The sequence below is a fragment of the Mustela lutreola genome, chromosome 12 (genome assembly GCF_030435805.1).
Source record: "Mustela lutreola isolate mMusLut2 chromosome 12, mMusLut2.pri, whole genome shotgun sequence".
Lineage (NCBI taxonomy): Eukaryota > Metazoa > Chordata > Mammalia > Carnivora > Mustelidae > Mustela > Mustela lutreola.
The window spans coordinates 93,315,588-93,336,811 of record NC_081301.1 but is presented as its reverse complement, the minus strand read 5'-3'; the positions used below and the strand labels follow the sequence as shown (position 1 = coordinate 93,336,811).

General features: G+C 41.7%; 1 protein-coding gene across 8 annotated transcripts in view; it reads left to right on the top strand.

Annotated features, from left to right (window-relative positions):
* Positions 1-21,224, top strand: part of RFX3 (regulatory factor X3) — a 444,526-nt gene that overhangs the window by 407,015 nt on the left and 16,287 nt on the right. For all 8 annotated transcript variants that reach the window (XM_059142828.1, XM_059142827.1, XM_059142829.1 and 5 more), the window contains 2 exons: positions 2,226-2,434; positions 11,891-12,044. In XM_059142828.1, the coding sequence (XP_058998811.1) occupies positions 2,226-2,434; positions 11,891-12,044 (363 nt within the window). The remainder of the gene's footprint in view (positions 1-2,225; positions 2,435-11,890; positions 12,045-21,224) is intronic.

Below are 21,224 nucleotides of genomic sequence, written 5' to 3'. Positions count from 1 at the left end.
GCAGACTTTGCAAAGATGTCGCTTCAAGATGGCTAATTCCAGCATTTTACCTAATAGTAAAAAATCATAATGAACACGAGTGTCTAACTGTGTGGAATGGATTATGAAAATAATGGTATATTCACGCATTAAAGCAAATTCAGTCACTCAGCAATTAAACATAGCTCTACATTTGCCTACATGGAAATTCAGTTATCTTATAAATATCATATATAAATTCAGTTCTCATAAGAGAAACTAAGCAGAATCTCTACTCGAATGAATAATGTGATCCTTTTTTATTTTAAATATTTATATATGCATAAGCACATAGTGCATGTGAATCGTTTGAAAGCATGTTTTAGTTATCTCTTAGTGTTGACATCTTAGATATTCCTAATATTTTGTTCCTTTGTGCTCATTCGTATTTTCAGTTTTTTCTAGAATTATATTTATAGTGCACTTTAAACTTTGAAAGTGATTCTTAGAAGGTACATCTGAAAGACTTTATGGTTAATTAGATCAGAGAAGGATAGCGGATAGTGTCATCTATTGAAAAGAAGGAACTGTGGGTTTACCTAGGGAAAGAGAATAAATTCAGTTTGGGCATTTTGCTTTTAAAATGCCTCCCAGTTGAACAGTCTCTTGAATAGGTAATGTCTGTACCGTGAGAAGAGACGCGGGAACCCGAGAATGAAGATGAGGGGTTTCCTCAGCAGAAGCTGCCGGTGTGAGTGGACTCGCCCTCCGACGGCTCGTGGCATGGAAGCTATACACGCCCTTTCCAGAAAAATACACACGCGATCACAATGTTTTAGAGGTAGAATTAGGACCTTCACAGACACCCCTCCGAAGGAGCTTTTCTTGAAAACATTTTCTGGTTGCAGTGAACGCAGCTTAAAAATTCTTGTCACATCACATTTCTCTATTTTATACTTCAGGAAAATGAGGCCCATGTAGATCACACGAGTTGCTTGAGGTGGGTTTAGCTGACACACGCCCTGCATTAAAGTACATGTCCTCTGACTCTCAGTCAAACATTATATTCCCCAATAATTATGTTTTGACCCTGAGGGTGTATATTTTTTTAATTTTTAAATATAACACAGGGACACTTGGGTGGGTCAGTCGGTGAAGCGTCTGCTTTGGGCTTGGGTCACGATCCCTGGGTCCTGGGATGAGCCCTGCAGTTACCGTCCTGCTCAGTGGGGAGCCTGCGTCTCCCTCTGCTCCTCCCCCTGCTCCTACTAAAGAGATGAAATCTAAGAAATAAAATATAACACAACCCTGGAAATGTCATAAAACTTAGAGCAACTACTGAAAAGCAACTTTAAAGGTTTCCATTCCATGGGCGCCTGGGTGGCTCGCTGGGCTAAGCCTCTGCCTTCAGCTCAGGTCTTGATCTCAGGGTCTTGGAATGGAGCCCCCATCATCCGGCTCTCTACTCAGCAAGAATCCTGCTCCGCTCTTGCCTTCTGTCTGCCTCTCTGCCTACTTGTGGTCTCTCTCTCTCTCTGTCAAATAAATAAATAAATACAATCTTAAAAAAAAAAAAAGTTTCTGTTCCCATTGCTATTCCTGAACCAAAAACTTCCCAGTGAGATGCAGGTAGATGTCTACCTTTTCTCTAAAGTAGTTTTGTGGCCGTCGTTACTGTTGTTTTCAGTTCCATGAGTTAATTTGCATTCGTACCCTTGCCTCGGTAGCCCTGGAGATTTTGGTTCCTGATCCATAAAACTCATCCAGCACATGCTCCCACCTCCTTCCACTCTGGGCTTGTTTCTCTTTTAATCCTGAGGGAACACTTTTGGCCAGTCGAATCTGCTTTTCCATCTGACTTTCCCTAAATCTTCTCAAACGGATTGATTGGCTTTAAAGTTTTCTCTGTTCTTAATTGTGGGGTTAGGTAGAGTGGGGAGAAAGTGAGAGAGAGCTGACTTTTGGAGGCAGACCCTGTACACTCAGTTCAGCCACTCTTTTTCCTTAGATGATCGCGTATTTGAGCCCTATACGTGCACTAGCTGATGTGGAAAAACCAAGTCACACTTCCATGTCGCGTCTTGTTTTCAGGGGCAGAGGCTGCAAGTTTTCTTAACAACCTGCAAGTGGTCCTTCGTTTTCTGAACTCATGTCGTTGTTGGAAGCTGTCCTTGTAATTTCCTGTTCACGCGCAGGGTCTGTGTGCCGACCTTCAAGGGAAAGACGCTGAGTTGAAGTTTCCCTTTGCTTTCCGTGTCCTGTCCCAGGAGCAGGCGTCTTGGGTGTGCCAGTGTGATGACAACATGGTCCAGAGATTAGAGACAGACTTCAAGATGACCCTCCAGCAGCAGAGCACCCTGGAGCAGTGGGCCGCGTGGCTGGACAACGTGATGATGCAGGCGCTAAAACCCTACGAGGGAAGGCCCAGTTTTCCTAAAGCCGCCCGGCAATTCCTGCTAAAATGGTCTTTCTACAGGTACTGTCTCACGTTTTCCTGAGCTTCATGGATTGTTGCATGTTCTGCAAATGGGCGTGCTTCTCAGATGGGGGAAGGAAATGAGCGGAGGGTTGGTTTGGAAACTCCCCATTGCTAGTACCTTCAGCCCGCCTCGGCGATTCCAGCCTCGTGGAGTCGGACCAGCAGATTTATGGGGACAGACCCTCTCGTTCGGGAGTCGAAGCCTCTTGCTCCCAGCCCGGGCATTCCCAGGTGGGAGGTCTCAGGCACCAGTCCAGGAGACATATTCAGCAACAGACAGAAAAGGGCCCAGCTCCCCCCCTCTTGCAGACGTACATTATTTGGGCCTCTGTGGTGAAGACTTAACCCCACTCTCCTCCTGATCTGCTGGTGTGGATGGGTGATTTGCGAGCTGTGGTCATTAGACCAGGAGCATCACTTTCACTTGGAAGCATATTCCAAAAGGGAACGCTCAGGCCGCTCCCCTAAATCTGCCAGAATCAGGAACTATAGAGCATGAACCCAGCCATCTGTGCCTTTAAGAAAGTCTTTTAAGTGTTGGTGATGCAAGCTCAGAACCAGCCAGTTCATTTCTTAATTTTATCAGCTACGACTGTTTTCAAACCTAGCTGCACATTAGAATTAGTGTAAAAACAATAAAAATTGTAGGAACGTCCCCCAACCCTACTGATTTGAAAATCTTGTTGTGTGGATGGTAGTGATTAGGACATGAGGTCGTCAGAAATTTGGTCTTCAGAGAGCTTCCTCCTGGTGAGGTTATGGTTCTAATCCATAACCAGTTTAAGAACCAATAATCAGTAGATGGTGCACTATGAATCCCTTATTGACTAAAATTGTATATGCATGTTTCTGTCGACATGGAACCCCGGAAGAGAGAACCTTTCAGGTGACATGATATGTGACATCAAGGGTCGGGATGAGTTGTTGACTATAGGTCTGCCCTAAGGATTAAAAACAGAGCCTGTGTACATGGGCTTATATACCTTATATTCCATATATATATATAGGATGAAACTGAGGGGTGGGGTTTCATTTCATAACACGAATAAGGTAAGTTAAGCTCTAGCTCTGCTCTGATGCTTCATTAAGTGTTAATTTTATCTTATCTCATAGCTTTCTGATGTCTAGCCCAGGGTCAAGTGAAGGAAAGCTTGCCTGCTTTGTATTACTGTCATTCTGTTTTTGTTTTGGGATTGGAATAATTCCACAGTTCTGTCTCTCCTACATCTGATACCTTTAGCCCATGGGATTTGAGAAGGGCCTTATTAAAATGCTGCCTGGCTCAGTGAGCCCCCTCGTATGCTGCAGCGAGGCTAGTGGTAGGTTTAGATGTCTGGGTGTTAACGAGAAAGATGTCGATGAGAGGTGTAGGTTTTCCCTGGATACATGGTGAAGATTTCGAAAACATTGTCACAGTGTCTCAAAGAAACCGCAGCAACAGTAGGGGTAATTGTAAGAATTCAGAATTTTAATTTGGGAACATTTCTTAAGAAGATTCTGGATATTTTCCCATTTGCCTATGACTTGATTTTTTTTTTTTTAATTATTCAAACATTGTCTTCTCAGCAAGTCATACAGATGGTGTATGTATTTCATGAAAGACAGACGAAACCAAAGTTACACAAGCTGATTCTTCTAGAACCTCTAAGGCCAATAGCTTCGCCAATATCAGAAAATGCAAGGTTGTGGGTTTTTTCTTTTTTCTTCCTTCTTAGAGCTTTCTTATGTTGCGAAGTCATCCTTGCCCTACTCCTTCCTGTGGGTTTTTATTTTTTTTCTATATTTAGTTGATATCGTTTTAGAAATAAACCCCTAGAGCCTCCATCTCCACAGAGATCTGTTGCAAGTATCTTGAAAGGAGAGAAAATTACTTACTTGTATTTCTTGTTCTCTGCAGATATACAAACCCGGCAGAGCATCCCCTGCCTGCCCTCTGTCCTTGCCTGAGTCGGGGATAATTGGCTTGTTATTATTAGACACTATTATGGTTATTATTTTCATTTCAAAAAGACTCAAAGGCAGATAGTTCAGGGCTGCAGAAGGAAAAGCATATTCAGACAGATGCATACCTCCTGCTCGTAGGAAAAGTCCATAGCTTAGAAACGGAAGAGCCGTTAAAACCCAAACTGTTTTTTTACTGAGGCTTAAGAACATTTTGGTAATGAAATTGCATTCACAAAGTATCAGAGAGTCAGAACTACAGAGTTGTGTGTGTGTGTGTGTGTGTGTGTGTTTTCCCCCATGGTTCTGGCATTGAAATAAGAATTTGGCAGTTCCACACACAGACCCTTCGTGTTCTGAAGCCAGGTGATCTCATAATTTCTAAAGTTCTGTGTGTACATTTCCATGCGTACAAAGAGAGAAATGGGCTGGCGGACAATCTGGACAGCAGGTGACCTGCTGCTGCAGACACACTGTGCTCCAAACACGGGTCTCTCCTGGCCTAATCTGGCTTTGAATGACTACCGTTGGCTCGCTGGGAGGTGGGAAGACCATATCACCACCTTTCTTGGGCAGACCTGGAGAAGTCATGTGGGCCATTTCTCAGCCGGTGTGTTCTGTGGTTAACAGAAGAGAACATTCCCGAGGGTCACCCAAATACTCCCTTTTTAAAGAACAAAATATATAGCTTTGATACAGTGACTTGAAAGGGGATACAGGGAACTTAGTATTCCTACAACTGGACGATTTATACATCTTCCAGAAAGTAATAGTTTTTTGGAGCCGACCGTCAGCACTGTTTGAAAAGAATGTGTGGGGGTCACCGGTGCGACGCTGTCCCCTTTCTCCTTAGGAAGGTTGTGGCATATCCCCAGATGCACAGAGTGGACTGAGTATCACTGGTTAGCGTATATGCTACAGCTTCCAGACCATAGTTATAAAGATAAATCCACAAAGGGGTCCCTCATCTGTTATAAAATAATTAACGGGAGAACTCTGATTTTAAAAGAAGTTGAATTGGTGGTAACTTAGCAACGCGAAATCCAGTGGAGTCTGTTTTGCAACATATCTTACAGAAGTCTGAATCAGACAAAAAGTTTCCAATTAAACTGCTAATTGTGTCATTTAATACTTGGCTTGTAGGGCAAAGGCCCAACATAGAGAAGATACTAAAGGAGACATAGCATTAATCATGCAAGTCAACTGATGTTTTTCTACACCTACGACAGTAATTTCATGGCATGCTTATCAGTATCTGGTAAAAATAGCTAGGGATTGTACCGGAAGGTCAGCAGATTTCTGTTTTGTTTTGTTTTCCAGCAGATTTTGGTATTACGTGTGTATTTTGTGCTGAAATAAGTTGATTGCCTAACTGTCTAAAAGTTTCCAAAACACTTAGAATAAAACCCAAGGCCTTGTCATGGCCTACAAGACCCGACATCCAGGAGTGACCCCAGGCCCACTCTGGATTTTTCTCTTAGCTTCTTGTCTTTTTTTTTTTTAAAGATTTTATTTATTTGACAGAGAGAGATCACATGTAGACAGAGAGGCAGGCAGAGAGGGAGAGGGAAGCAGGCTCCCTGCTGAGCAGAGAGCCCGATGCAGGGTTCGATCCCAGGACCCTGAGATCATGACCTGAGCTGAAGGTAGTGGCTTAACCCACTGAGCCACCCAGGCACCCTTGCTCCTGGCACAAGCCTCCTGGCTCTTCTTTGAATGCATCCAGCATGGTTCTGCCTCACAGTCTTGGCGTTTGCTCTCCTTTCTGCCGGGGAAGCTCCCACATTCACAAGGCTTCGTTCAATCCAGTTTCCACTCCGTTATGTCCCCTCTTCAGAAAGAATTTACCTGACAGCCTCGCTGAAAGTACCTGCCCCCATCACTCTCTGACTGCTTTCCCTGATTTATTTTTTTCGCATAGGATTTATCATGGCCTCACTTTATATTTTATATCTACCTGTGGTGTTTTTCCCCAGCCATTTCTCTTACTAGAGTGTGAGCTCTGTTGATACTAGAATTTCCTGGGACTCGCTCTGGAACAAGACACTGGCGCAGAGCAAGACTGCGATAATCCTCGACCCAGTGGACGAATGTAAATCCCCTTGGGCAAAAGCAGTGGACTCAGCAGACGTCGATAGCACTGTCAGAAGGCTCCTCAGTCTGAATACTTTTCTTAGTCATTAACACGATTTCAGGGTTTTTCCTATCTCAAGGGAAATATAAAGGCCTACAACTTGAACTTAAAAAATACTATATATGATTCATCCTATATCTGGGATATTTATCTCTGCAACAATTTACTGAAAAATTTTTTTTTATACTTGTAATGTCCTCTATTGAGATAAACATATTTTAGGGGCACTTAAGTGGCTCAGTCAGTTAAAGCTCTGCCTTCAGCTCAGGTCATGATCCCAGGGTCCTGGGTTCGAGCCCCGCTTGGGGCTCCCTGCTCAGCAAGAAGTCTGCTTCTCTCTTTGCCCCTCCCCTCTGTTCCTGCTTTCTCTCTCTCTCTCTCTCTGGTTCTCTCCCTCTCTCTCTCAAGTAAATAAATAAAATCTTTAAAAAAATTTAAATACGAAAAATTAAAATTAAACATTTTTTAAATGAAATCAATATGTGCTCACTTTAGAAAATCTGTGACATATTACAAATAACAAGGAAGGGCACCTGGCTGGCTCAGTCAGTAAAGACTGTTACTCTTGATCTGTGGGTGGTAAGTTTGAGCCTTATGTTGGGTGTAGAGATTTCTTAAAAAAATAAGATATTGTATTTTTTTTTTAAGATTTTATTTATTTGGGAGAGAGAGAGAAAACATGAGTGAGGAGAGGGGCAGAAGGAAAGAATACCCAGGAAGACTCCCACTGAGCACAGAACCCAACATGGGGCTCGATCCCACAACCTATGAGGTCAGGACCTCAGCCAAAACCAAGAGTTGGACACTTAACTAACTGAATCACCCAGGCGCTCCAAAAATGAAATCTTTAAAAAAAAACCAAAAACTTAACAAGAAACAAACTTACATCATTCATAATTTTAATACCTGGAAAAATAACCACTGGTGAATTTTTGGGGCTTTTTTGTGGCGATATAAAATTGGAATTCAGTTGTTTACCATAGTTTATCATCTGTATTTTTCTTTCCCTTAGCATTTTTCACTTGACATTATATCTTAAGCATTTCTTGTCATTAAACACCTTCAGAAGCATAGCTTTTTTTTTTTTTTTTAAGATTTTATTTATTTATTTGACAGAGATAGAGGGACCACAAGTAGGCAGAGAGGCAGGCACAGAGAGGAGGGGAAGCAGGCTCCCTGCTGAGCAGAGAGCCCTGTGCGGCATCCATCCACGGACCCGGAGATCATGACCTGAGCCGAAGGCAGACACTTAACCCACTGAGCCACCCAGGCGCCCCCAGAAGCATAACTTTTATAATGTTCTCACAATATCCAATATCACATGTATATCTCACACGTTATTTAAACATTTACCTTTTCCCCTATTCTTAAGCATTTAGGTGGGTTTTGGCATTGTGATACAATGACAAAAATAATGTAATCTTTGCATGAAATTTCCCCTGTATCTTCAGACGCATTTTGGTAAAAAGGTTTGAACTTTCTGAAGTGATTAACACTGTGTTAATGAAGTGTGCTAGCTCAGAGCTAATAATTTCCCATTTACTTAAGGGTAGGGTTTTTTTTTTTTTTTCTTTAACTACAAGACTGTTGTCCTGTTAAATAAACTCCTATATATCTTACTTCTTTAACTTGACATAATATCATAGACACCTTTCTGAGTTACTACCTTTCTGTCTGGTTTTCCTCGTTTCTTTAAACTGCACAGTTTGTATATGAATGAGCCATAATTCGTTTAATCAACATCAACTGATGGATATTTGGCTTTCCCTCCTAGTTTCTCAGTGGGATAAATTTGCTACAGTTAAAACTTACCTTTGTTCATTTGCATAAATTTTTGGAATTAGAATTGGTAGGTCAAAGGTTTTCTGCATTTTTAATTTTGATAAATACTGCCAAATTTCTCTTCTAAGCAGAAGTTTCATGAATTTATACTTGTGAAAACAGTAAATGAGAGTTCTTTTCCCGTCTTCCCTGTGACACTGGCCCTCCTCCTCTCTTACAGTATGATAAATGATATTTGGTATTTTAATTGGTAATTTTTGAAATTTTGAATAAGAGTATTCATTTTTTTTAACTTTTTTTAGCCATTTGTCTTCTCTGGGACATATTATAAATATTTGCTGCCTTCAATAAGCGATGCAGTTAGGAGCAAATATTCTGCCTCTGTCTGACTTGGTTTTCCAAAATTCTTTATTTCATATGATCCAGTTTGGATCAGTAGAGGTAAAAATGTTATGCAACATTTTATTATTTTCATGTTGTGCTTGCTTTTGCTCTTTTAATTAGAGGTTTCTCTGCCTTTTTAGATTTTTCCGTAGAAAAATAATTGTTTAATTTCAAATATATAGAATTTTATGTTTGTTTCTAGAATTTATATGTAGAATTTTATATCCGTTTATAGAATTATAAACAGAATTTTATGTGTGTGGCATGTGAATGAAAGAATCTGTTTTTAGTAGTTCACTTACAGAGTTCTAAACTTGAGCTTTCACTAAGGTGTTTGAGTCTAAGGAACTATTCACTAGAGCCATGATGTATGATAATGAATATATTATTATCTCTAATATATGTAGTACTGTGGTAATGGATAATTCTTTTAATTCCAATATAATTAACATACAGCATTATATTAGTTGCAGGTGTACAGTATAGTGATTCACTAATTCTGTACCTGACTCAGTGCTCACCATGATACATGTACTCATAATCCCCATCACCTATTTCACCCATGCCCCCCACTTACCTCCCCTCTAAAAAACCATCAGTTCTCTATGGTTAAGAGTCCGCTTTTTGGTTTGTCTCTTTTTTCCTTTGTTCGTTTGTTTTGTTAAATTCCACATATGAGTGAAATCATACGGTATTTGTCTTTCTCTGACTAACATTTCACTTTGCATTTTAATCTCTAGATCATCCCTATCATTGCAAATAGTAAGATTTCATTCTTTTTATGGCTGAATAATAGTCAATGTATGTATATATGACACCCATCTGTCGATGGGTGGACACTCGGTGCTTTTATAATTGAGCTATTGTAAATAACGTTGTAATAAACATAGGGTGCGTGTATCTTTTCGAGTTTGTGTTTTCATATTCTTTGGGTAAATACCCAGTAGTGGGATTACTAGACCATCTGGTGATTATATTTGTAGTTTTTTGAGGCACCTTCGTACTGTTTTCCACAGTGATTGCACCATTTTATAGTCCCACCAACAGTGCTTGAGGGTTTCTTTTTCTCCACATTTTTGCCAACACTTGTTATTTCTTGTGTTTTGACTTGAGCCATTCTGACCGAGTGAGGTGATACCTCAGTGTGGATTTGATTTGTATTTCCCTGATGATGAATGATGTTGAGCATCTTTTCATGTGTCTGTTGGCCATCTGGATATCTTCTTTGGAGAAATGTCTGTTTGTGTCATCTGCCTATGTTTTAATCGGATTGTTGTGTTTTGTGTGTGTATGTGTGTGTGTTGAATTATATAAGTTCTTTATATATTTTGGATACTAACCCTTTATTGGATATGTCTTTGCAAATATCTTCTCCCATTCAGTAGGTTGTCTTTTAGGGTTTTTTGTTTGTTTGTTTGTTTCCTTTGCAGTGCAGAAGCTTTTTATTCTGAAGTAGTCCCAATAGTTTATTTTTGCTGTTGTTTCCTTTGCCTCAGGAGACATATATAGAAAAATGTTGCTATAGCCAACATCAGAGAAGTGAGTAATGGCTAGTTTTCTTAAGATCTCACATACATTATCTCATTTGATCTATACTAACCTTGAACGTTAAAATGTTGAACGGCATGATTAAAATTAAGATCACATTGTGGTTAACATGAGTCAGTCTCACTCTAAACTCCTGCTTTTTCTTTTTCTTTTTAGTAAATAAATCTACTAATGGGAGGTCCGCTGCCATCATCCTATAATGACCTCCTGTTCTTGTTGCTATAACCAACTGAGAATGAGAAGCTCCTCTTCTCCTGTTCTGTATATTATACTTATTTTTAAGTAGTTGGTCTGTTCATTCATAAGTTTATTTCACATCCTTGAAATAATCATGTAAGTTAAGTAAGAGCAAAAATGTAGATTTTATTTTCACCTAAGAAGAAAAGCAATCTCAGGGAAATGATTTGTTTAAAGTCGACAGTGAGTTAACAAAGAGCCAGAATCAGAATGTAGGGTTTAGAGTTTCACATGTACCATGATCATCTGCCACTTGCCAAACCGAATGTATAGAATTTGATATATTAATAGCCTCTACATAAATAAAGTTGACAATGAAACAGAAAACAGAAGTACAGTCTTTTTCCATCTGCCTGACATTTTACAATTCTTCATTGCAAAACAGGCTTTAGGATATCAGCCTATCCATTTGTGAGATCCTATTTCTTCCACCTATCTAAGAATATAATGGCTGTTTTAGTTCTCCTAGGCCAAAAATCTCTAGAAAAGACCATGAAATGAGAGTGATAAGAAACATACACACACACACACACACACACACACACACACACACACACACACATATACTCACCCCACTCTGGCTCTAAGTTAGAAATATTAAGGAGGTTTGAAGTATGAGGATAAGATCCAAGACCAGTGTATTTTCAGTGAGGACAAAATTTTATTTAGGACTGGTTTCCATTTTTAAAATAGTAGAGTATATTGTTAGTATTAATAATATCATTCATATTTTGGTATCATATTTTATAAATTCACATTTTTTCAAAGATATGCATTTCTTAATTAATTTTATTATACTTATTTCTAATGGAAAATCAGCTTAATTTAAATGGACATCAGTAAGAAACTGGGGATCAATTAATAAAGTTGCCTTCCAATAAGATCTGCAGGGATCCCTGTGCATACTTTCATTCTCTATGGCCACATCTGGGAGCGTTACTACTGAGTATGTTTTGTAATCTTTGTATGGCACAAATACCTATTTCTTCTGAAGTGTACACCCAAAGTCATCACTGGGATGTGGTGACACATTGTTTACCCATCAATAAGATTTTCACTTTGAGTGTTTCTTATGGTAGTGATGAATTGCCAATCTTTCAACAATCTTTTTTATTTAGTTCTGGTCCCCTCTGTGAGAGAGATAGAATCAGAAAACTCAGCCATGACAATAAAATGTTTTTTCCCGGTGAAGACCTGTCTAGATCTGGTCAGGATCAAACCAGAACTCACGAAGGGGTGCCTCTTTACCACCCTGTTTCAATGAGTGGAGCCGACTGCTTTCAGTCATGAAATTAGTCTTTGGCAAGTTGTGTAGTACCCCAGCCTTTTAGACCCTCTGACTTAACTTCTTTTAGGAGGGAAAGTAGGTTGAACTCTCGTCCTGGTCACTAATATTGGCTGCATATATGTCTTCTCTCTCGAAACAGCTCAATGGTTATTCGGGACTTAACCTTACGCAGTGCTGCTAGCTTCGGCTCCTTCCACCTGATCCGTCTGCTCTACGATGAGTACATGTTCTACTTAGTAGAACATCGTGTTGCTCAGGCAACAGGAGAGACACCCATCGCGGTCATGGGCGAGGTAAGAGAGGCCAGAAGAGCTGTGACTCATGGGGCTTTGACAAAAGAACCTGAATTTTGTTTTAATTTGAATATATTACTGATTGATGAAAGCAATGAAGGCCCTGGGGGACTGTGGAGTTATTGGGGGGTGGGGGTCCTTAAATCCTTCTGTTTATGTGTATTCTCTTAACAAAAGAGTCTAAAATTATAAATTACATCATGTGAACGTTCATGGTATGGTTCAATATATTATAAAGGTGTCTGCTTGAAAGAAAACTTTGAGAATCACTGGACTGAAAAAAACCCTTATGGAACGGGAAGTAGGAAAGATTGATGTTGCTGATAAGGCGAAGGGCTAGGAATGTGCAGAAGAGACGAAATACGTATTTTTGTAGGCTCTTTGTCCAAGTGCCCAGGAACGAAAGAAATGATTCTGTTTCAGAAGGATAGTAACGATGATAATGGTGCCAAAAGCTTATGTTTTGGGGGCACTGACTATGTGCCAGGCACAGCTCGAAGTCCTTTCTATGTAACAAAACACTGGACGCTTTCCGAGACAAGCACAGCTCTACCCCGGTTTACAGATGAGTATCTGAGGTTGATGTAAAAAGCAAAGGACCCAGATGAAATGTTTACATAGCTCTGGTGGGTGGTGGAGACTGTCTCAAGTACTCAGACTCTGGTTTTCAAATCAGGTTTCTCACTGCTGAAGCTATGAAGAAGAAAACATTCTCTTCATAGTTCTTAGATAGAAAATAAAACTGTGTTGTTTTCAGCGCGTGTCAGAAAGCTAACCCTCCGAAGTAAATTTACACTAGGAGTGGTGAACACAATGCGGGATGGGTGCAAATGCTCAAGTGAATGTCCGCCATCTCATTTCATTGTCCTGAAATGGGGGTCCTTCGGATCTTGCTAGGTAATAAATATCAGGCAATATTACAAATTACCCAAAGCAGTAAAGAAGATAGGTTCATTTTGAAGCTGTGTGTATGTGGTTATTTAAGTTTTAGAAAATCCAAGTAAATATTAGATGCTTTTCCTAGTTTAATAAATATGATAAAGATATAAATTACGGGGCACCTGGGTGGCTCAGTGGTTTGGGCTGCTGCCTTCGGCTCAGGTCATGATCTCAGGGTCCTGGGATCAAGCCCCGCATCGGGCTCTCTGCTCCGCAGGAAGCATGCTTCCCTCTCTCTCTCTCTCTCTCTCTGCCTGCCTCTCTGCCTACTTGTGATCTCTGTCTGTCAAATAAATAAATAAAATCTTAAAAAAAAAAGATATAAATTAAAATATATTAAAATACCTCAAGATGCTTTGTAAGTGTTCTACTATCAATAAAATCCATGTCAGACGTCTTCAGTAGGTTGGGCAAAAGGTTCCCCTTTCCCTCTTTAAAATCCCTCTCGTGTGTTGATCTGTACGTGTTTGTGTGATGTTCTCAGTAGTGATTGTGCTTAAATCATGCCAGTTATATGTACATACATTCTGTGTGCAAGATGAAGCCAGGATCACTGTAGCTTTTAGACAACAGGCAGGACCCAAACAATCTAGACTTTTCTTAGACTTGACCTTCCTTTAGAGCCTCTTGCAGTGGTTGTCTTACAAACGCCCAGTGGGCATGTAGATTAAGTACTGCAGAATTTCTCCAGTCAGGGCTCCGAACTTTGGAAACAGACTTGCCTTCCGGTATATTTAACCCATTTGCCAACCCCCTCGTCTATTCTGGGACTTCTTAACAAGGTGGTCAGCATAGTGATAGCAGGGGTTCGGATGAGTACCACGAGGCTAATCCTGATGCCTGGTCTTGGCTTCCCTTGCATCTCAAGAGCATAGAGGCAGTGGGCAGGAGCTGGTCACCCAGCGTGAGGGCTCAGCACGCCCCCTGCTTGTTGGTGCGGGCAGTGCTGGCTGACCAGGGTTAAGATGGTCTCATAGTCAGTACTGCCGACTGACTGTGCCTGTAGGCATTCTTTTGGTTTGGTTTTTGTTTATTTTATGTAAACAATGTGAATGAGTGTGACACATTCCCCCAAGAGGTGAAGATGTAATAAGAATAAAATCTTGATTAGAAAATAAGGTAAAAAATACCTTCTGGAAGACCTAAGATCTAAGAGCATCTCTTGATTTCTTTGCTTACTCTCTCCTTACCCAATTTATAGGACCATCCTTTGAGCTGTCTCTACTCATCCATTATTCAGCCCCGGCCAATCAAGGCTCCTTTTATAGCTTTGTTCTCTCCATACAGCGTCGATGGCCTTGTATATCTGTTGGCCACTGCAGATCTGGAGGTCGTGGTCATATTATCATATGTAAAATTTCTTGATTCTTGGGAAGAAGAGAAGGAAATTCAGGAAAACAGAGGTTATTTTCACATATGTCTCTCCCTTGTTATCCTGTGGCTACCCTAGAATTCAGATTGGAGGTCAAAAGGGCTTTTGCATGTTGAGGCTCAGTTGCTTTCGCCCCGTGGGTGATTCCCCCTTCCAGACATCAAGTCCAGAAGTAACAGGGCACAGAGACATGCACACGGGTCCTGCCTGCGATGGAAAGGAGTATGGCCAAGGGGAAGTTTCTGTGGAAAATGTGAGGGTCAAACAACCTCAAATTCAGTAGACAGGAGGTAGAATTGCATGAGGAAAGAAAGCCAGAAACTTCAAGTGAAACCTGCATTTCACATACCATTTATGTGCTGGGCACTGTTCTAAGTGTTTTATGTAGATTAACTTAATAATTCTTGACAACTCAATGAATACTGTTATCCCTGTATAAAACCGTATGTATTTTTTTAAAGATTTTATTTATTTATTTGAGAGACAGAGATCACAAGTAGGCAGAGAGGCAGGCAGAGAGAGAGGAGGAAGCAGGCTCCCCGCTGAGCAGAGAGCCTGATGCGGGGCTCGATCCCAGGACCCTGAGATCATGACCTGAGCCGAAGGCAGAGGCTTAACCCACTGAGCCACCCAAGCACCCCAAAGCCGTATGTATTTTACAATGACATGAGACACAGAGCCATCAAGTAGCTCGCTAAGGTCACACAGCCACTAATGGTGCGAAATCAGGCTCCAAAACCAAGCAAACTGGCCCCCAAATTCTTGGTGTTAATCCCCCACGCCTATCACCTGTTGCAGGATGGGGAGGTGGGAGCAAGAAGAGCTGCGAAGTCAGACGGACTGGGCCAGACATTGGTTTTGCCTTATGGGTGCTTTACTTGGGAGAGGTGGCAGACAGCCAGCTAGGTCCAGAAGCAAGGGGAAAAGTTTTCCTTTTAAAGTGACTTAGGGATCGTTAGTATACCTTATTAATGAGAAAACAACAAATAAATTTTAATTTTACAGTTGTTTACATTAGTTGAGCAGGCAGGAGAGACCAATCCATGTTTTACATATAAACGAGATACAGCGGTACAAAACTACTATTTTTGCATTCCCTGTTACACTACCGTAAGTCTGACCGCCGTGTCAGGGCGCCCCCCAAAAAGAAACAGAAACAGAATCTCACCCCATGCGTTTTCATCTAAATGCCAGCCCACTGCCACAGTAATGCGGACTAGTAAGTTATTCAAAGCACGTGCAAGTCCAGAGTTTCGTTAAATTTTTTTTGGTAAAATTTTTCGCCTGGATGATAAAAAGGAAACAGAGTTTATTTGCTGCTAAAATTATGTAATTTTTTTTGAACTTTAATACTATAAATACACACAGAGACTCTCTGGGAGTGGAGAAATTTTAAGAGTAGGAATAAAATAAACAAGTTGCATCTGTTTGCACACCTGTTAAATGAAAATTGTAAAAAAAAAACCAGGGCTTTCTGTACAGCCCTGACGAGAAAAACTGAGCAGGAAACTATCCTATTATTTGAATCTTATGATTATTTGGAGTCTCTCTGGAAGTTTATTTCCTTAAAATAGGCATAGTCCATTAAAATATTCAGCTGGATCTATAAATTTTGGTGGCTGCATAAAATGATTTTCTGTGATAAATATTTTTGTGTTTAACTTATTCAATATATTTAAATTCTCTGTCATAATTTAATTACATTTATTTAATATTACATCTAAGCCACCTACTTAGCCAATTTTTTGAAATGAAAAGTAGGACCCGAAAAGTGCTCCGGTGGTTCACATATGAATTGCAATATAAAAAAGATGATATTTTAGTCATACTTTTTAGGGGAAGAAAAATGGAAGAACCCTTAAGAATATACCATCAAAAGAAAAATGTCTTGAATTTATCAGAGTTGATGTACTGAAAGTAAAAGGGGGGGGAAAGAAAAGATCTTCAAAACCTAAAAATTGGACCAGAGCAATTATCATTCAGAAGGCAAGCTTTTAGGATGAGAGTTGAGCGAAAAAGTTCCATTTGGTAGACGTAGAATCATGGTAAATAAGCATGGATTCTGAAGGTAAAATCAAACTAATGAGAAATAGATTTCAGTGAGTCCTACAATCTAGTGCGACTAGGGAATATGCTGAAAATGGACCTGTGGAATGATAGGTTAGTTCTAGGATATTTTAAAATGAATGGATCAAATCTCACGTTAAAATCATCTGCAGAAAAAAGCCATCTTGGAACAGCAGCGGTTTAATAAATCTAACAAATACTTGGTGAAAGCTATACCATTTATTGTTATACTAAAGCTTTTTGATAGTCCTAAATTTTTCTAATTAATTAACACTGGGGAATTGCCTTGTGACAATCGTGATACTAGGTGTTTTGCATTCTTGTTTAATATTCACTTAAATGAAACAAGATGGGATTGGGAGGGAGACAAACCATAAGTGACTCTTTTTTTTTTTTTTTAAGATTTCATTTATTTATTTGACAGAGAGAGAGATCACAGTAGACAGAGAGGCAGGCAGAGAGAGAGAGAGAGAGAGGGAAGCAGGCTCCCCGCCGAGCAGAGAGCCCCATGCGGGACTCGATCCCAGGACCCTGAGATCACGACCCGAGCCGAAGGCAGCGGCTCAACCCACTGAGCCACCCAGGTGCCCCCATAAGTGACTCTTAATCTCACAAAACAAACTGAGGGTTGCTGGGTGGAGGGGGGTTGGGAGAAGGGGGGGTGGGGTTATGGACATTGGGGAGGGTATGTGCTATGGTGAGTGCTGTGAAGTGTGTAAACCTGGCGATTCTCAGACCTGTACCCCTGGGGATAAAAATACATGTTTATTAAAAAAAAAAAAAGAATCTTAGCATCCAGGGGTGCATGGGTGGCTCAGTGGGTTAAAGCCTCTGCCTTCGGCTCAGGTCATGATCCCAGGGTCCTGGGATCGAGCCCCGCATCGGGCTCTCTGCTTGGCGGGGAGACTGCTTCCTCCTCTCTCTCTGCCTGCTGCTCTGCCTACTTGTGATCTCTGTCTGTCAAATAAATAAATAAATCTTAAAAAAAAAAATATTCACTTAAACCTTAAAAGCCACATGCAAGTGTCCACATTTCACCCACGAGAAAAAGAGGTTGAAAATTTCCCCAACGCCAGAATCAGGAAGGGGTAGAAAGTAGAACTGTGTCGTTCCAAGGCGCCACATGGGTGCCGTCCACGTTTTCATTTTTCATCGTGTAAATTGTTTGTAGACAGATTCAAATGAGGACTCATTTCCGTCTGCGCTGTTCAGCTTCCCCAACACACACGTACTCACGATTACACACACACCAGATGCGAGCATGTAAGCTTCGTCCTTTTGTTCTAGGAAGTTCCTTCCTGCTAGCTCTGCATCACGGGATGCATCTTGATGGTCCTACCACCCTTTCCCTTCCCACTTTTTGTTCCTTAGACATCTAGGACGTGCCGATGAACTGGAAAACGAGTCTAGGCCAATGGCAGTTGGAAAGCTCAGTGTACTGGGAAACACCACCAACAACAAATTACACCCTTCAGCTCCTCCGTACCCACCCACAGACCAGACCTAAGTCAAAGTCATTATTTTGGAATTTGTAGTCTGCTTTTAGCTGTAAATCTGCCCTCTACATGAGCATACTCCTGCCAACTTGAAAATAAATTCTCAAAGTGACCTCCTGGAGGAAGGACATGGGAGACCCTTCTACACCGTCATCCTCCAAGTTCCTAAGAACTGGCTTTCCTGAAGCTCTCTCATTTTCCCTCCTGGTCCCTGGTTTGTCTTTCTGTTCCTTTCTCTCTCTGTGTTTGAGAAAAGCACCCAGGGACTCAGCTGCCCAGGGCCACAGCCCTTTCCAGCTCTGGGATCCCTGCTCATTAGCCACCTGTCCTTGGTTTCCTTCCTGCTAGCTCTGGGCGATCACCTCCGCTCCTCCGCTCTTCAGGGAGTGGACTTCTGCCTATAACTGTGGTCTAACCACAGTCCTGTAGGTGCTCAAACAGTATGCATTCCAGAAAGCAAGTACAAAACAATGATGGAAAGACTACTAATTTGTAGGCCCTCTCGTTGGATTTCATGATTGACATACTGGATTCTTTTATCAGGAAAATAGAACTCAGAGACCCAGAAGTGCTCCTTCCCCCTGCCCCCCCAGGATGTGTCTGTCCACATTTCTGGGACCTTCTCTGTTGAGTTAGGCCTTCCTAAGTGCTTTCAACTAGAGGTTAGCTTGCCTAGAGAGTTTAGAAGTGGGGAAAGAGTATAAAAGAGTTGAAGACTTTTTTTTTTTAAGATTTTATTTATTTATTTGACAGAGAGACAGCAAGAGAGGGAACACAAGCAGGGGGAGTGGGAGAGGGAGAAGCAGGCCTTGCGCTGAGCAGGGAGCCTGATAACGGGGCTCGATCCCAGGACTCTGGGATCATGACCTTAGCCAAAGGCAGACACTTAATGACTGAGCTACCCAGGCGCCCCAAAAGAGTTGAAGAACTCTTACCATATTTCAGGAACTGAAATGGTCACTGGACATATCAGGAAAGAAATATCAGCACACTGTTCTCTTCAGGAAAGTCCACCCCTGGGCTCTTTGCTTAGGGAAGAGTTAGCCTGGTATCCCCAGCCTCAGAGCGAACTACTTGTAGATTCTGGGGCAGAGAGTAAGCGTGACGGCTCCCTCTGCTGGCTCTTCGCGGCACTCTTGTCATCCCCTGCCCTACCCAGATGGCTTCTGGCCTTGCCATTGTATTTCTGGTAGTTTCGCTCACAAACAGGTGGCCCTAGTGGTTCCTGGTCCTTGGATAAAGAAGTTGCTCTTGTTGGAGACCACAAGTTCCTCGAGTCAAAGGAGCTGTTTCTTGCGATTCCCCCTTGCTGTACACAATAATACACTTGTGTGAATGTGAGAGATTCTCTATGAGTACATGGGTCAGGTGTTTTGATACTACGCTCCCTTCAAACCTGATTCACACTACTGGGTCTAAAGAGAACATGTTTCTCTACCCCCACCCCCATTGCCGGTCGAGTGAATCATTTCTGAAAAAGGGAGATGGTGTGATTATCAAGAAGTGCGCCTCTCGCACAGTCAACCGAGGCCCAGATTTCCTCCTAGATGAGGACCGTGGCCTTGATGAAGCCTGTCTTAAGTTAGGTGTGCCAGCGTTCTTTCTTTTTAACCCGTGGTTTCATTTGCGTAAAGGATGTGCTGCCAGGCTGAACCCTAACCTGTGCAGGGCCTGTGGTCCCCCATGTCCAAACGTTTCAAAAGTGTTGAGTCAAAGTATAAGCAAAATCGATTCCATCCACCTTGGTTGATAAGAATGCCTTGATCACAACATAGAAGGCTGGGTTTAAATGTAGAATTCTCAGGCTCCTCCGAGGGCCATACCAGCAAATAATGGCATGGATATGCCCAGCCTTTGGCCCCAGATCACTTGTCTTATTTATCCCTCCCCATCCTATGCTGTGAATAGCCCAATGTTTAGGTTTTATCCACCCATAGGAAACCGCTGCCCCTCGCTGGCTCTCCCTTCTTTCTTGTGAAGGGAGGACTTGGAGAAGAAATCTGCACAGGCCGGGAAGGGGACTCAGGGAGTCCAGACATCTTAGCAAGAATGTGGCCTGCGGAGTGGGACGGACACAAAGCCTACAAGAAGACACGTCCACTTGGCCCAGTGATGGCCGGGAGGGAGGACCCCAGCCGCAGGAAAACCAGGGCAGGGCTCTCCAGACTGTGGGGCTCAGGACGGAGGCCCTTCTCTGCTCAGCCGAATGGTACCGTTGTACATTCTTGTTGTTGAAATGACTTTTTCCTTCAAGAGGAAGTTGGGCTTAGATTCTTACTTCATTGCCTGCGTACTTACTCTTGAGCGGTTCCTAGAGATTTTGAAACAGCATAAAGGCGCATGCTTGGCTGTGTTCCCAGGGGGCAGAGGGGAACAAAAAAGCCTGAGGGCTTAGACTTGCGATGGAAGTCCGTAGTCTGTGGAGAGGACAGCCGACATCACATGTGGCCGTTCCGAAGGAGCAGGACCACCAGCAGCTGGAGGGCCCAATTTGCTTTGGTTTGCAGCAAGCCGGCAGAAATCTCACCGTCTTAGCAGGCTTTGATAGAACTAGTTGGGAATGCTTGGGGAGATACATTTATAGAAAGAAAAATCACCAAGGAACGCAGGATTTTACCAAATGGAACATGATTAGCATTCCTTGCAAATTTTGTAAAATTGGAAATCACTTTAAAATCCACAACTGTTTGTCTTCAGTTGTGAAACCCTGCACTAAAGCTAAATGTAAAATTCTTCGATTAACTTGGTTCTCATTTGTAAGACATTTCAAGAAAATTAACTAATGCTCTGAAATCCCTTGTGATTGACATTTCAAGACCTTTCTGTTCATGGAGAGATTATATTTGATTGCCTTCTACTCCAGATTAGATTTTTTTTAAGATTTTTATTTATTTATTTGACAGAGATCACAAGTAGGCAGAGAGGCAGGCAGAGAGAGAGAGGAGGAAGCAGGCTCCCCGATGAGCGGAGAGCCCGATGTGGGGCTCGATCCCAGGACCCTGGGATTATGACCTGAGCCGAAGGCAGAGGCTTTAATGCACTGAGCCACCCAGGTGCCCCTCCAGATTAGATTTTTAAATATTGATTTGGCACTGACAATCCAGGGAACAGTGTGTACAATTAGACCATCATGTTTTTGACATGATGAGCTTAGAAGTTGAAGTTCATAAAACAGATAATATAAAGGCATGTGAAAGCATTAATGAAACTATATGGCAAGGAGGGAAAGTAGCCTCTAGACAGTTTTTGAGTGTTGAGTCCTGTGATTCATAGAATTACAAAGAATCCAACAACATTCTTTGGGAT